Here is a 17,147-nt window from a genome sequence, read left to right as displayed (position 1 = left end):
CTTTAGGGCAACAGGAATCTGTGCTACTGGGCCATAATCACTCATATGAGCCCAGATTAAATTATCTCTTATTCCCTTTGAGATGAAAGTCCCGTTTTTGTTCCAATGCCACCTGTATGGCTAATATTTATTGTCAACACACATTCACCAAGGAGACAAGTCTCTGGACACAGCTGGGAAGGATTATCTATATTAGATTCATTGGCTCGAGAAGGCTCAACCTGAATGTGGGAGTCACTGCTCTGTGGGCCTAGGTTCTATACTGAACTCAAAGGGGGAAAGGGATTCCAGCTCTGAGCACATGCAGATCTAGAAGCCTTGAGCTCTTGCAGCCATGACGACCTTCTCTGTGTGAAGGACTGTACCCTTAAACTGTCAGCCAAAAGAAACATCTCTTTCTTTAATTTGCTTTGGGTTGAGTACTTTGCCCCAATGATGAGGATGCTAATTAATTCACCATCAAAGTCTGATCCTGCTCTCATGGCTCCTCCCAACCCCTGCACTAAAGAATGAGGACTTAGACTTATGCTGTGAAAGAATCCAAATCAGAGTGAGGAGAGAGAGAGAGAGACAGAGAGAGACGGAGAGAGACAGACAGAGACAGACAGAGAGAGAGAGAGAGAGACAGAGACAGAGAGAGAGACAGAGAGAGAGAGACAGACAGACAGACACACACAGAGAAGAGAGAGAGAGAGAGAGAGAGAGAGAGAGAACGAGAACTGGTTTATTGCTTGCAGAGAGCGTTACTGATTTCTTTGTATCCGGTCACTTTGCTGAAGCTGTTTATCAGCTGTAGGAATTCTCTAGTGGAATTTTTGGGAGGCGGGGTTTACAAAATCTCTGTATCCAGAGAAAGATGAGATGAGGCTACATCACTGTGGTGGTTTGTGTGAACTCAGATAGATCTTGAGTTCAGTAGCTAGCCTGTTCTACAGAGCAAGTTCCAGAACAGCCAGGATTACACAGAGAAACCCTGTCTCAAAAAAACCAAAAATTTAAAAATTAAAAACAAGGAAAATGTACAACCTTGCTTAGATACAAAGGAAACTTATAACTTATGTAATCCCAGAGATGTTCCTAGTATTGGAGAATAGGAAGTCAGATATTATACATATAAATGTTTCTCCTGGGCTGTGTCAGATTGACAGCTAGGGCACCTTCTAGCCTGAATGGCACTTCCATCATGGAGTCAGTTGTGCTAAGATCTGGGCCTCTGTTACAGAACTCAGGATCTGAAAGGTAGGAAATGTGGCAGCCTTGGGGCCACAACCAGTGCTTATCCCAATTCTCTCTGGGGATGTATTACTTTGAGCCGCGCTGGTCACCAGCCAGCATTGTCTTCTTCAAACACTTTTATTATGCCCTTCTTTTTCTTTTTCATCTTTAATAACCCATCTATGTGAAGTGACTGGTAGAGCACCATCTTGTCCTGACTCATTTTGTGGTTGCTTAGACAGTTCGCAGCTTTCTACTTCCCCAACAGTCATGTCGGCCTTGACAACGCACTTGAGAATTCCATGTCACTGCATGGTCCAGATGTATTAACCAAAATAATATTTAGACAAAAACCAAAATAACTGAAGAAGTCATAAGTCCAAATTAATTGTCATGTTACTACCGTGGTCCCATCAAAACAAATGTTGTAAGGTTACTCTGACCCTCGTGTACTGTATTGTACAATAGAATACATATATTGTATTGGTTTAATCAGTGTAGTTGTCTGTATCTTTCTCTTGTGGATTTATTATATACAGGATGAGGGTAAGGTGGGGCACAGGACTGGAGCACATGCTTTTTTTTTTGGCCCTACATAAACTCCCTAGCACAAGCACACGCACCACCTCTATCCCCACCCCATACGCCATCAGCAGGGTGCCTGGGAGTGTAGAACCTGGTCCCTCAGTGAGTACCTGTGAACTGCCTGACTCTACATTCTCATGCTCCACATGCCTCAACTTGCCTTTTTAGGGTGATAGACTCTACCGAGTCGTTTGTTCCTAAAGCAAGACACGGCTCTCCTGCAGTTCTCCTGGAGGGGGGGAGGATTCCATCACGGAAGACTTGTAATAAAAGGTTAGCAACAGAAGAGCGTGCAGATGTATTTACTATTATGTTTTATGTGACACGGAGCCTTTAGAAGTGAATGTCCAAACAGGGAAGCCCGTCTGTTTTTATGGATGCGATTGGAAGAGAAAAGGTGTGATTTAATGGTAATAAAACAGGAGCTTAGCAAGGCCTGTTTGTTCAGATGTTTCATGGCATCTCCATGTCTCCTGGGCTAATGGTTTCTTTTCCTGTGGTTCAAGGAGGGCCCTCTAGTGTGGAGGTTGTATGTTCCACAAACCCCCAGGCGCCCTGCATTCTTCTGCTTCTTTCCAGCCTCTTTGGTTTTGGTTTTTCAAGACAGGGGTTCCCTGTGTAGCCCTGGCTGTCTAGGTGCTTGCTCTGTAGACCAGGTTGGCCTCTGACTCACAGAGATCTGCTTGTCTCCGCCTCTGCCTTCGCCTCCTGAGTTCTGGGATGTGCCACCACTGCCTGTCTTCTGCTGCTGCTTTTTACTTGCATCCTTTCTTAGTATTAGATGTCTTGATGTGTTTTGGGATTCTGCTTTAATTCAGAAAATGAACTCCCTTCTCTTCTTCGCTCGTTTCCTTCATTGAAACATGGTCTTAACATATCTCAGTCTGCCCTCAAACTCAGTCTGTGTCAAAGACTCATGAATGCTGGGAACCCGGGTGTCTGCTGCCACGCCTGATTTACCTTAACTCTTTCCACACCCATACCCACATGGCTTCGCTAAGCCCCAGTGATCCTCCCCGACCCTTCAACCCAGAGAGAGAACTTGAACTATATTTAGGTCCCTGCTGGTGTTTGTAATGGAGAACCCAGAAACCAGTCATCAGGCTAGCTGACGGCTGGCAAAAAGGATGAGGGAAGGAGGTGGAGGAGGTCAGAAGGGAGGCCACAGTCTGAGACTGAATACATTGTTTTCCCTATTTCTTTCTTTTCTTTTTTGTTTTGTTTTTATTTTTTGGGTTTTTTTTTTTTTTTTTTTTTTTTTGAGACAGGGTTTCTCTGTGTAGTCCTGGCTGTCCTGGAATTCACTTTGTAGACCAGGCTGGCCTCTAACTCAGAAATCTGCCTGCCTCTGCCTCCTAAATGCTGGGATTAAAGGCCTGTGCCACAACGCCCAGCCTTATTTCTTTTGTTGGTGTGGGACGATAAAGGCTGAGGACGGAGAATGCGGTCTTTTCAGTTTCCATTTTCTTCATTTGCTGCTGTTTTTTGGAGTAATCTGAAGTTAGGAATGGCTTGTCTCTGCAGCCCAAGTTCAGGTTGTCCTCAACTCTCCCGTGGAACTGCCTCCCAGTTGGTCTCCTGGTCTGAAGACTTTTTTTTTTTTCTTTTTACTATTCTTTTATCCGTGGTCAGAGTGACTGTCATCAAACCCATTTTTCTGCTCACATTGTCTGCTCACCTTACCTGAACTCAAAGCAGTTGCAGAGAGGAGTGAAATCATAGCCCAGCAAAGAACAGAAAAGTCTAGGATGCTGGTTGTGATCATTTATTTACATGCAAAAGAACATGAGTTAATGCATGCCCGTGAACACCGAACACAGACACAGTTCCCAAATGTCAGCAGGGAACTACCCTATCCCTGACCCTGCCTTTAAAAGAAAATTACAACCTGCTCTAAAGATGGCATTAAGACCCAGAAGCACTGGGCAGTGGTGGTGGTGCACGCCTTTAATCCCAGCACTTGGGAGGCAGAGGCAGGCAGATTTCTGAGTTCGAGGCCAGCCTGGTCTACAAAGTGAGTTCCTGGACAGCCATGACTACACAGGCAAAAAAAAAAAAAAGACTGAAACTGCAGCAGCAGATCTGAAATAGTTCCTATGCCCCTGGTAAATTGAGTGCATATGTGACACTCAGAAATCAGAGACTGTTTGGAACATTAGACAGAAACCTGCAAGCATTCATTTTTCAGTTGCCCACTGTTTCTTGCCCAGGTGGCACTGGTTCACAATAAATACTCCCTTTAAGAACCTTCCAAGGTAGGAGGCAGGATGGTTAATTTCACATTCAAGATTATGTTGTAACTGAGGTGTGCCTTCCCAGAGATAAGGGGAGGCCCTAACCCTCCAGTAGTTAGGAATTTAGCCTTTATTGGAAAGAATCATTATGCCTGTACTAGTTAGGGCAAAGTCACTGGAGTAGGGTTCATCCTTAAGCCAAACTAAGAGCGAAAGGCTGGAAAGTGAAACGCAGGGTGGCAATAAATGGGGATCTTGCAGTGACACAGCCTGTGAGTCAAGTGATGCCAAGGACTGATGGCCACAGCCACAGGGGAAGGAGCAAAGAGGAATTCTTTCTGAACAGTTAGGTGGGGCAAACTCTGTCTTTAACCCCAGCACACAGGAGGGTAAGGCAGGGAGATTGTCAGTCTAAGGATAGCCTGGACTATGTGTTGAGTTCCTGTCTCAAAACAATAATAAAATACAAGTAAAAAAGAGTTCTTACTAGCCCTTTCCAAGAGAATGTAGGCCTCTCTTAACACTTTGGCTTAGAGTGTTTTGCTTCCAGAATCTAGAGAATTAATTTCTGTTGTTTTAAGCCTCTAGCTCAGAGGTTCTCAACTGTGGGTCTCAACTCCTTTGGCAAACCTTTATCTCCAAAAATATTTACATTATGATTCATAATGGCAGGACATTTTCAGTTATGAACTAGCAACAAAAATAATTCTATATTTGGGGGAGTCACCATAACATAAGAAACTGTATTAAAAGGTCACAGTGTTAGGAAGGTTGAGACCCATCGCCTGGGCTTGTGATCTGTTATGCTCTTGTAGCCAATGCTATATGTAGGGAGTAAATTAAATCCTGAATGAATGTATGTTGTTGACATGGGTGCAGCCATGTCAAAGACCAATGCTTCAGCCCCATGGGACTGGCAAAGCCTCCTCTGGTTAGAATGAAAATGTTGGTTATGACTAAAAAATGTCCACTGTCATTTCCACCACTCTCCTAGGATGCTAATGGCCTGAAGACACCCCTATGGAGATTAGTTAAACCTGTCTTGTTCAGCTGTACGCAATAGCCCTCTTTTCTCTTCACCTATATGCAATAACCGGCCTCTTTGTTCCACTGTATATAGTAAGCAAGCTGAGTTTCCAGAGTGTTGTGGAAGGAACGGCCTTTATATCATATATCTGAATGCTTGGTCATTAGCCAGTGGCACTGCTTGAGAGGGATTGGATGTGGCCTTGGAATGGGTGTGGACTTATTGGAGGAAGTGTGTCTCACTGGGGGAAGACTTAAGGTTTCAGTGGCCCAAGCCAGGCCCAGTGGCTTTCTCAATTCCCGCTGCCTGCTGATAGAGATGCAGAACTCTTAGCTCCTTCTCCAGCAACATGTCTGCCTGCCTGCCTCCATGCTCCCTGATACACTGATAATGGACTAAATAAACCTCTGAAACTGTAAAACAACCACAGTAAATGCTTTCCTTAATAAGATTTGCTGGGGTCTTGGTATCTCTTCATAACAGTAGAACATTGACTAAGACACAGGGTCCATCAGAGAGCCCAGACCACCCAGTCTTAGCTCTTCTGTGTGTGTCCTTTCTTTGTTCCCTTGGTGACCCATTAGGTCAATCCCTGGAACAGTGAGACTCAGAAGTTATAATGAAGTGACACATGAGAAGTTGCATCTGTTTTACATAGAGGCAGTGAAGGGTGTAAATTTTAGCATAGCTATAAAATTATATAGTTTTATAGTCTTATCTATATAAATAGAAAGATGGCTAGAGGAGGGTGGCTTCATTTCCTACATGCCAGTCATAGCCCTCAGACAGCATTTGGTTGTATTGTTTTGTTTTTCGAGACTTCGTTTCTCTGTGTAGCCCTGGCTGTCCTGGAACTCACTCTGTAGGCCAGGCTGGCCTTGAACTCAGAGATCCACCTGCCTCTGCCTCCCAGGTGCTGGAGTTAAAGGCATGCACCACCACCTGGCAAGACAGCAATATTTTTGTCTTCTTAAAATTTGCTTCTTTTACTTCTTCACTTTACATCCCACTCACTGATCCCCCCCAATCCCCTATTGCCCCTCCCTTCTGAGGGGGGGCTAGGGTCCCCCTAGATATCCCCCACCCATCCTGGTACATCAAGAGATAGCATTTTTTTTTAAATCTTTAATCAATTTTTTTTTTTAAAAGTCCAGTCATTAGCCCCTTCCTGGTCCATCCTCTGACAATTCCTCATCCCATTCCTCCTCCCCCTCCTCCCCCCTCCTGTCTCCAAGAGGATGTCCCCACCCCACCCCTCCAGACCTCCCCATTCTCTGGGGTCTCAAGTCTCTCACTGCTTTTTATGTAAAAGACAGCATTCTTTTCTTTTTTTTTTTAATGAAGAAATGAAGTTTATTTGGGACGTGGGAATGGAGTAGAGGCAAAGAAAGAGAAAGAAAAGGGTCAGAGAAGGACAGAAAGAAAAGAAAGAAATAAGGGAAGAGGCCGGCCAGGAGCATGTGGAAAGAAAGGGGGGAAGAGACAGCATTCTTTTTTTCTTTTCTTTTTTCTGGTTTTTCGAGTCAGGGTTTCTCTGTGTAGCCCTGGCTGACCTGGAACTCACTCTGTAGACCAGGTTGGCCTCAAACTCATAAATCTGCCTGCCCTCTGCCTCCTGAGTGCTGGCCCGAGACAGGGTTTCTCTCTGTAGCCCTGGCTGTCCTGGAACTCACTCACTCTGTAGAACAGGCTGGCCTTGAACTCAGAAATCCCTGAGTGCTGGGACTAAAGGCATGCGCTACCACTGCCCAGCTGAGACAGCATTCTTAATACTAGTTTTTCTGTCAGTCCTAATTCTGTCAAAACCACCCACCACCCACCCACACCTCACTGGGAACTGAACCTATCACCACACATGAGTTTATGTGGTCTACCACTGGGCTCCATCCCTAGCCTCCAAATTCCATGTTGTATCTTAATGCTTTGAGACAGTTTTTCTGGGAAAATAGCTGAATTTTACCCACCTTAGTTCCCTAGAGTTGGGTCAACTTAGCCACTAATATGTAGTTAAAAATTTGAAGTCAGAATATGTTTGCTTTGTTTTTTTTTCTCTAGACAGGGTTTCTCTGTGTAGCCCTGGGTGTCCTGGAACTCACTTTGTAGACCAGGCTGGCCTTGAATTTAGAAATCTACCTGCCTCTCTCTCCCAAGTGCTGGGATTAAAGGCATGCACTTCTGGGTCCTAATGTCATCTTTAGGGCATGTTGCAATTTTCTTATTGTATACATGTTACTTTAATGTAACAGTAGTGTATGGTGGCTAAATATTAATACTCATTTTACTAAGTCTTTATCATACTATAATAGCAGTTACCTTCTTCTTGGAGACTTTAGTAAATAGTCTGTTTTAGCTGGCCTCAAACTCAGAGATCCACCGTCCTCTTCTTCCTGAGTGTGTGGAATTAAAGGCATGTGCCACTATGCCCAGGGCCAAAACCCAACCCAACCCAACCCAAACTAAAAACTTTTCATTTGTCCTCAGACAACCCCTGGGCCACACATACTCTTGAGCAGTGGTCCATGCACATCCACACACAGAATGTAAATAAATGAATGCACTGTGTTTTAAAAGAATGTATGAAATTATTTCTAGTGATTGTACATTATGATGTTTCACAGCAAGGCTTCTAGATTCTAAGATTGCAGTCATTACTTAGCAATCTCCAGCTGTAAATATTTGAAAATCCCACTCCAGGAAAGGGCTGTTTCTATATTCTGCTTTCACGGTGTAACCTTAAATGTGGACTCCAAATCAAACTGACCTGTTGTATATGGCTTCCACCTTAAATCTCAGGCTCCTACCAGTTCAAACAAAACATGGTGGAGAGAGCGAGGACCAAATTATCCCAGGGGATTCTTCATTGGAGACACATTAGAGTCACAGGAGTCTTATATTTTAATATATATATTTTTCTTGCTTGCACACTTGAGTGATGCACGGCCTTATGTAGTAGGGAACCCGACTTGTATGGGTCCTGAAAGACCTAGGGGAAGTGTTATACAGAGTGCCATCCAAGGCACACAGGGCAGCTAAGAATTCATTCCTCTCCCCTTGCGCATCCCCATCCCTCTTGTCACCCAGTCCTAGATGGCCGCCTACACACCCTTAGCACTCTCCTCTCTTTTCCACCAAGGCACCCCCAAATCCCATGGGCGGGCCTGAGTAGAAGCCCCGCCCCAATCTCAGGCCCCGCCTCCTACAGCCGGGTAGCCCCACCCCCTACGGGGATTGCCAAGCTCGGGGCTAGGGGCGGAGCGGCGGGATGCGGGGCAGGGGCGGACCCGGGCCAGGCGCCGGGAGGGGCGGAGCTGCAGCGTCGCCCTTCACCACAGCTCGCAGCGGGATGAGGGGCGGGCCCGGGGGCGGGCCCGAGGGCGGAGCCAGGGGCGGACCCGGGCCAGGCGCCGGGAGGGGCGGAGCTGCAGCGTCGCCCTTCACCACAGCTCGCAGCGGGATGAGGGGCGGGTCCGAGGGCGGAGCCAGGGGCGGACCCGGGCCAGGCGCCGGGAGGGGCGGAGTTGCGGCGTCGCCCTTCGCCACTGCTTGCGGCGGCGGAGGCTCGGGGGCGGGGAAGCTGGCGACAGGGCCGCTGGGGTCTTGTGGTCCTGCAGAATCGTGGGCAGCGGGACCCGGCAGTCAGCAGAGGAACATGGCGCCCTGGACACTCTGGCGCTGCTGCCAACGCGTGGTGGGCTGGGTTCCGGTGCTCTTCATCACCTTTGTGGTCGTCTGGTCCTACTACGCGTACGTGGTGGAGCTGTGCGTGAGTGAGTACGGGAGGCGCGGGCCGGGCGGCGGGTGGCAGGCCGAGGCCTCGGCGCCGCGTTCTGATTCCGCGGGGCGGCCTGCGCTTCCCCAGCCGGTGGGTTCCACCTCCGAGGGTTCCGGCCCGCGCTTCTCCGGCGGTGGGGGGCCCTGTCCGTGGGTTTCTGCTTGCGGCTCGCTGCTCGTGGGGTCCCGAGTTCGGGCCTGCGCGCTTCCGGGTGGCTGCCGTCGCCTTGGGGCTCCCACCCTTCTGTGACGGAATGCTCACAAAGGCCCTTCCTTTTGAACTAGAGAAATCCCCCTTCTGAGACGGCTTGTGAGGTCAGTTTGGCTAAAACACGCGCACAAAGAAATCTTTTCCTCCCAGATTGTTGCTCCCCAAACTGCGCGAGAAGAAGCGTGTAAGCTGAAAGCAGCCTCGGGGGCCTGGGAGGGAGGTGTGTCTCCCGGGTCTGCAGTGTGGGCTCAGCCCCTGGTTTGAGCTGTATTTGACCCTTTTTAATATTCATCTGGGGGTCTCAATGCTGGATTCACACAAAACGTTGTTTTGAGGCACAAGGAATTGAACGAGAGGTGCAAGCTCAATGACTTTTTTTTTTTTTTTGCTGTTTATTTTGTAGGTTTGTATTGCTTATACCTTTAGTTTTAGGGCTTTGGCTTATTTTTACTTTTGCTATTTCTCTTTAATTTTTTTTTTTTACCGTATGGTTCTTACCTGATTTCCTGGGATAAAGGAATAGCGTTGCTTTATACTTACATGACTTAGCCGGTTGGTTCATTGTCATTAACACCCTAGGCCATTACTGTGTCAGTGATACTAAATAATTGCCTGTAAGCTTTGAGTGTGCCTTTTATACCTACTGGCTCTTTACTGTGTTCGTCTCCCATCAGCATTATTAAATAAAACTCTAAGAAAAAGCAGTTCCCTGGTTTCCCAAAAATGATGTGGTTTTAATTTTCAGGCAGAGCCCTCGGTTATCAGAAGGACAGATTTTCTTTGGGGAAAAACATGGGGTAAATACAAGAATGGAAAAAAAAAAATCGGGCTGGTGAGATGGCTCAGCGGGTAAGGGCACTGATTGCTCTTCCGAAGGGCCTGAGTTCAAATCTCAGCAACCACATGGTGGTTCACAACCACCCATAATGAGATCTGACGCCCTCTTCTGGTGCGTCTGAAGTCAGCTACAGTGAACTTATGTATAATAATCAATAAATCACTCAAAAATGGTAGAGCCTAGACCTCAGTTGTGGTTCTGGATTTGGCGAGCTCCAAACCAAGTACTTGTTTAAAACTCAAGTTTTGTTCATGGAAGACTCTGAAGTAGCGCAAGTTTTCTGCAGGTTTTTAAATGACAGCATCCTTAAGAAAATTACTTTGCTTCTTAGAACATTTGATTTAGAAGAAACAGTGTACTCCTGTCCTCTTGCTCTTGGGAGGCTGAAGCCCAGGCTAGCCTGGGCTTCAGTGTCTCAGAATAAAACAGCTGGGGTTTTAATCCCAGCACTGGGAATACAGAAGCAGAGGTAGGCATATCTATTGAGTTTGAGGCCAGCCTCTTATGCATAGTGAGTTTTAGGACAAACAGAGCCATGTAGAGAGACCCTGTCTCAAAACAACACATAGTTAGTGTGTGTGTGTGTGTGTGTGTGTGTATGATGTACAAGGGTGCACACGGGCCAAGGCTCACTTGAGGAGGTTGGAGGGTAACTTTGTGGAGTCAGTTAGTTTCTTCCTTCCATGGTGATGTAGGTTCCTAAGACTGAACTCAGATCATCAAGTCTGCATGCTCGTTGCTTTACCTGCTTGAGCCCTGTCAGTGGCCCAAACAGAACAGTATTTTTTAGAACAGTTATCTCTACAGCTGGGCTCTGAGTAATTTAATTATGGAATACCTTCCCAAATAGTAAATTTGTTGCATATAACAATTTAGACTCCTCTTTTTGAATACCAAAATGTTTGCTAAAATTGTTAAATTAGAATTGACTCTGTTTAAATGTTTTTATTGTTCTAATTTTGAGACCGAGCCTCTCAGTGTAGTCTTGGCTGTCCTGGAACTTGCTTTGTAGACCAGGCTGGCCTCGAGATTTGACAGCCTCTTTTGGGATCAAGGGCATGCCCTCCCTCTATCCCACCCTCAACCCCTCATACCACTTCCCCTTAGAGTTTTGGAGTTAAAGTTCCTGAAAGAACATTAAATATGTGAATTAGATTCAGATTGTACGGCTTAACTTGAAAATCATTTTTATTCAAAAATACCCACAGTGAGGTTAAAAAGTCCAGTAAATTTTTATTATGTCAGCCTCTCATTTTTACATTTCCTACATGTTTGTGTGTGTGCATGTCTCTGGAGTCAGACTTCTGGGATTCTACTCTGTGGGTTGGGAGTGGTTGAACTTGGGTCATCAGGCTTGGCAGTAAGCCCCTTGACCCAGAGTGTGTCTACGAATAAACGGAAAGGAATATGAATAGAGAACTGCAGTGTGTCAGTGGGCGGAGAGGGAGCAAGCGTTTCCTTTACCCTCCTCTTTCCCTTAGTGTCCCAACAGGGGTTTGTGTGCAGATGTAGGAAGTGAGCCTCTGAGCTGTGTGGAAGGAACTTACTGAGCTAGAATTGACTAGGAAGTGAGTGATTCAGCTAAGCTGCTGTCTTTCAGATCATGATAAGAGAAGAACCAAAATAATAATGCTTTTAGTTTTAGATTGGAATTCCCTTTTAATTTTTTTTTCCTTTCCAAAGCTAATATTTGAGAATGCTAACTAGACCTGCTTTGTTTGCTTGCTTGCCATGCCGGGGTTGGAACCCAGAGCCTTCCATGAGCTAGGTAGGCTCTCTACCACTGAGGGCATCCCTAGCTGCTATGGCTGCCTTCACAGGTTTCCAGCATTTATCAGGACACTTCCGTCAGTCATTGTGAGCTGTAGGAGTAGTGTATGGTCTTGAGCAGGTAGATTATAGAGGTGATCTAGGCAGCCCTTTTACTTCACTTCTAAGGGAAACCTTTCGAAGAGCTGTGTGGTTTCTCCAAGGAGGGAGTGAACTTCAAGTAGAGATTTAGGAAGAGGGACTGTAATTTCTGAGCTTATATCCGTGTCTTTCACAACACTGCCACATTTATAATGAGGTAAGATAACTGTCACAGGGCCTGGGAGATGGCCCAGGAGTTAAGAGCGTTTGCCGTTCTTGTAGAGGACCTGGGCTTGGTTTAGTTTTGTTACCTTTTGACCCAGGTTCACTATGTAGTCCAGGCTGGCCTGGAACTCACAGAGATCCTCCTGCCTCTGCCTTCTGAGTGCTGGGATTAAAGGTGTGCACCAGTTCAGTGTTTTTGTTTTTAAAGTGGTATTCTCTTTTTTGTTTGTTGTTTTGTTTTTGTAAGTACAGGAACACTTTTCACTCAGCTTTGATAGTTTTTTCTCAGCTAGATTTTTTAAAAAAAGATTATATTGCAAAAATGTGCCAATTTTGTTATTATTAAATTGCTGATAGTGTCAGGATTATATGTACTGTCTAAGAGAAGGAGCCCCCACATCATTATGATGTACAGTTTAAAGATGGTTAACACTTCATGCTCTTCCTGTAAACCAGGAAGCAGTGTAGACTTAGGTGTTCCTGAGTAGAGGAGGACTGCCCACTTTTACATATTGAAATAAGAGGTTAAGAATAACAGCAACTACATTTCAGGATAGATTTCTGTAAGGTAGAAAGCCAGATCTTGAAAATTAACATTTTAAAACAAAAAAAATTTGTAATGGTTGGCGGCTTTTTTTTTTTTTTTTTTTTTTTTTTGGTTTTCTTTTCGAGTCAGGGTTTCTCTGTGTAGCCCTGGCTGTCCTGGAACTCACTTTCTAGACCAGACTGGCCTCAAACTCAGAAATCCACCTGCCTCTGCCTCTCAAGTGCTGGGATTAAAGGCATGCGCCACCACCATCCGGCATGGTTGGCCTTTTTAAACATTTTGATACAAGAGCCTGATTTTGTAGTCCAGGGTGGCCTCAAACTCACTGTAGCCCCCCTGCTTCCTCCTAAGTGCATGGATTGTTTACTTGTGTCCCCATGCTCAGCCTGTATTTTGATATTTCAAGGAATAACTGATATGTTTCCTATAAGTATTTAAAAACTCTTGTTGACTATGCTGAATAGTTCTATGTCAACTTGACACAGCTTTAAAGAGAAGGGAACCTTAGTAAAAATGCCTTCAGAAGATCCTGCTGTGGGCAAGCCTGTAGGGCATTTTCTTAATTTGTGACTGTTAGGGGAGGGCCCAGCCCATTGTGGGTGGTGCCATTCCTGGGTTGGTGGTCCTGGGTTCTATAAGAAAGGCTGAGCAAGCCATGAGGAGCAAGCCAGTAAGTATCTTTTTTTGTTGTTGTTTTTTTTTTTTTTTTTTTTTTTAAAGATTTATTTATTATATGTAAGTACACTGTAGCTGTCTTCAGACACTCCAGAAGAGGGCACCAGATCTCGTTGCGGATGGTTGTGAGCCACCATGTGGTTGCTGGGATTTGAACTCTGGACCTTCAGAAGAGCAGTCGGGTGCTCTTACCCACTGAGCCATCTCACCAGCCCCTGTTTTTGTTTTTCAAGACAGGGTTTCTCTGTATAGCCCTGGCTGTCCTGGAACTCACTTTGTAGACCAGGCTGGCCTTGAACTCAGAAATCCGCCTGCCTCCGCCTCCCGAGTGCTGGGATTAAAGGTGTGCGCCACCACGCCCAGTGCCGCTAGTAAGTATCATTCCTACATAGCATGTGTATCAGCTCATGTGTCCAGGCTTCTGCCCTGTTTGAGTTTTAATCCTGACTTTCTGGATTATGATGTAGAAATGTAGCCAATAAACCTTTTCCTCACCAAGTTACTTTTGGTCATGGTGTTTCGGCACAGTAACAGAAACTTTAAGTGAGACAATGAGCATAATAAATATCTATACATACTATACTTTTTGTTTTTGTTTTGTGACAGTCTCTCACTATCTAGCTCTGGCTATCTTAGAAGTCTTTATATAAACCAGGCTGGTCTTGAGTTCACAAGAGATCCACCTGGCTCTACCTCATCAAGGTGGTAACATCAAAGATGTGTAGGAGTCTTTCGTATCTTGCCCTTATACGATTCCTTTGCCAGCCCCCAGGTAGCTAGATTGCATCTTTTTAAGTCAAAATCAGGCGTATTACATCTCTGCTTCACAGTCCCCAATAGTTCTCCAGTTTGCTCAGTGAGTTCAGGTGTTTGCATGGCCTACCGCCCTGACTTTGTTTTTTATGCTTCAATTAAATAGTCTACCTGTCCGTTCAGGCACAGTCACCTGAGTCCATTCTGCTTCCTGTCCTGCTGTAGCACTGCTTGTCCACCTGTGACAGGCCTCTGTTCACATTGTTGCTCAGTCCCCCATGGAGGGCCCATCTGGCTCTCCACACAACTGCTCCCTAGTGCAGACTCTTTACCCCAGGCCTCGTTTTCTCAGCAGCACGTATGTATGTGTCTGACAGTTGTTTCTCAGCTGAGCACTACGGTTATTGCTGTATTTCTAGAGCCTAAAGTAGGGAAAAGTAAAACAGAACAAACTAGGACCAGGACGGGGCTGGTGATGGCTAGGCAAGACTTCTCAGCCATGGCCTCCGTTTCCTCAGACAGCGATACAGAGGAAGTCGGGGTCCCCTTTGGGTTCTTCGTCTCATCAATAAAAGAATTCAAGAATGGACTCAAATAAAACACAAAGTTTATTAATGTTTAAAAGAGAAACTACAGAGCAGGCAGGCTAGAAATCTCAGCATCTGCCTGAAGGAGGCAAATGGAGGGCAGACAACATGGCTGTGAGAAAGGACCAGGAAGCCAAAACTGTTGAGGCAAAAGCCCAAACTTAAGGAAAGCAGGCTTAGGAAAAAGGCGGAAAGAAGAAAGGTTCCAGTTTTGTAGAGAAATGGAAAAAAGTTGGCAGACTTAAGAATCTGTCTGCTGGGCTGGTGAGATGGCTCAGCAGTTAAGAGCACCGACTGCTCTTCCAAAGGTCCTGATCCTGAGTTCAAATCCCAGCAACCACATGGTGGCTCACAACCAACAAAAATCTGATGACCTCTTCTGGAGTGTCTGAAGACAGCTACAGTGTACACACATATAATAAATAAATAAATAAATCTTAAAAAAAAAAGAATCTGCCTGCCACCTGTAAGTTTCTATATTAGAGTCAGGAATTCTGGGGAAGAAATATCCAGAATCTCATTAAAGAACTAATTATTTCTTCTGTTTCTTGAGCATGACTTAAATTGTGAGTGGGGTGGGCCCTTAGCCAGTGACTGAACCAGCTCAGCTTGAATGTTAGGTCTCCGCCCAGGCCAAGACTCCATTTCTACTCTAATAGCATAGCTTCAAGAAAGATAGAAATACAGGTTCTTACTGTGTAGCCTGGCTAACCTGGAACTTATCTGTAGACCAACCTGGCGTTTTCGGCTCACAGGGATCCACCTGCCTCTACCTCCTGAGCAGTGGGATCAAGATTGTGTACTAACACACCCTGATCTTCAGCAGATTCAAACTTTGCGTTTTCTTAGTTTTGTTAGGTATTTAAAACAGTATATATATTTTAAATTATATATTCTAGTTAATGGGGAAGTATATTGGCAGTGGAACAGAATGTGGTATTTAGAAATAGACAATACTTAACAAAAACCTAGAATGTGGTAAAGGTAGTGCCTCAGATCATGGAGGAAAAGATGGGACAACTGGTAAGAGACCACAGTGAGAGAGAAGCAGACCCGTGCCTCACTGTTCCAGGATTTGATCACACGTGGGTAAATCTCATTTTCCTTCCTGTGTTCCCCTTGATTATAACCTGTCTTGCTTCTGAGGCGCTGTAGTGGAAGCTAGGCCTAGTGCCTGCTTTGCAAGACTTGTTCCACGGCCTTGTACTTTGACTAGTGAAGGATAAATGGAAAGAGTTCCCTGTGGCCTCACCCAGATTTGCTGCATGTTGTTGTTTCTCCCTCACTGCTTCCTTTAGTCATCGTCTCCTGAGTGTTTGAGAGTAAGCTGTGCATGACATGCGCCTTCACTGTAAATGTTTGCCCACGCTTTTGTACATTTGTATTGTATTTGAGCATATACTCCTTTGTCCCCAGACAGTTCATTTCTGCTGTTATGTTTGAACCTTAAATGAGAGAAAACATTTGTCATTCTGTGTTAGCTAATTTGTATAATGTGATTATCTCCCATTTTTGTAAACAGCATAACTTTGTTCTTCCTCCTGCTTCACATCCAGTCAGGGTTACACATTAAAGATGGACATGGTAGTTCATGCCTGCAGTCTCAGCACTCAGGCAGAGACAGGATTGTGAGTTCAAGGCCAACTTCTGTGTAGTGGCTCAAGAGCTCTTTGAGTTGTGAGTTCTGTAGTGAGTACAAGGCCAGTCTCTACTGCATAGTGAGTTCCCATCTCAGAGAACAAAGTTGGTTGTGAGGATGCATAAGAACCTTGGTTTGAGCCACAAAACTGCAAATAAAAAAGGGGGGTGCTTACAAATTATAGCTGTCCTTTAGTGCCTTTAGTGAAGTGTAACTGTGGCATTTTTAAAATCACAGGCATGCTGTGTAGGATGTCCTTCAGTTTGGTTTCCTCATGATTAGATAGAGTAGCCTGGAGCAGGAGTGCTGCAGAAAGGATGCTGTGTCACTTTTTAACTCTGTTCACCACTTGAGCTGATGTGTGCCAGGTTTTTCATCTGTTAAAGGTGCAGTTTTCCTTTTTGTCAGTGTTCTGGTAGGCTTGAATTCCACCAAGCAGATTTGCCTTCTAGGAAGGACTGCTCAGCTGTGGCAAGTGTGGCCAGCAGGCTACAGCCAAGCTCTTTCTGTGTGATTTGCCTCACCCAAGGTCACACCCTTCCTGGCACAGCCTGCTTGCAGTGAGAGAGCTGGAGCTGCTCTGCTCCCTGCTGTGTCACTGCAGAACCTCTGCTGCACTTAAAGAGTTCCCTTGGCTCTGTCCCACTGTACTTCACCTTTTTGTCCTGTTACATTTCCCCCAGAAAATAGGTGGCACCTCAAGCTGTTTCAGCTCTCTTGCTGTGGTGAAATACACACAGGACCAAAAGCCACCTATAGAAAGAAGTCAGGGCCAGAGCTGAAGCAGTGGCCAGTGAGGAACACTTTTATTACCTTGCTAAGCTCCTGCATGAGTCACTACTAAGAAAATGTTCACAGACTTACAGGCCAGTCTTAACAGAGACAGCTTCTTAACTGTGGTTCCCTCTTCTCATATCAATCTTAAATTGACAAAATAAAATAAAAAATAGCCAGCACAACATTTGGTTCCACAGAGCCCAGCCTAAGAC

The 17,147-nt window shown here is 45.4% G+C and overlaps 1 protein-coding gene across 7 annotated transcripts in view; it reads left to right on the top strand.

Annotated features, from left to right (window-relative positions):
* The first annotated feature begins 8,531 nt into the window (after nucleotides 1-8,531).
* Nucleotides 8,532-17,147, top strand: part of Zdhhc20 (zDHHC palmitoyltransferase 20) — a 60,997-nt gene continuing 52,381 nt past the window's right edge. For 4 of the 7 annotated variants that reach the window (XM_029468952.2, XM_029468951.2, XM_021182185.3 and 1 more), the window contains exon 1: nucleotides 8,584-8,828. In XM_029468952.2, the coding sequence (XP_029324812.1) occupies nucleotides 8,711-8,828 (118 nt within the window). In that variant the 5' untranslated portion in view covers nucleotides 8,584-8,710. Of the gene's footprint in view, nucleotides 8,829-17,147 lie in introns of all 7 variants that reach the window. The other 3 variants (XM_029468955.2, XM_029468950.2, XM_021182184.3) reach the window with 3 other exon arrangements.

Source organism: Mus caroli, unplaced genomic scaffold (genome assembly GCF_978045245.1).
Source record: "Mus caroli unplaced genomic scaffold, Mus_caroli_1 scaffold_12, whole genome shotgun sequence".
NCBI lineage: Eukaryota > Metazoa > Chordata > Mammalia > Rodentia > Muridae > Mus > Mus caroli.
The sequence above is the reverse complement of the archived record's forward strand: the minus strand, read 5'-3'. Positions and strand labels throughout refer to the sequence as shown.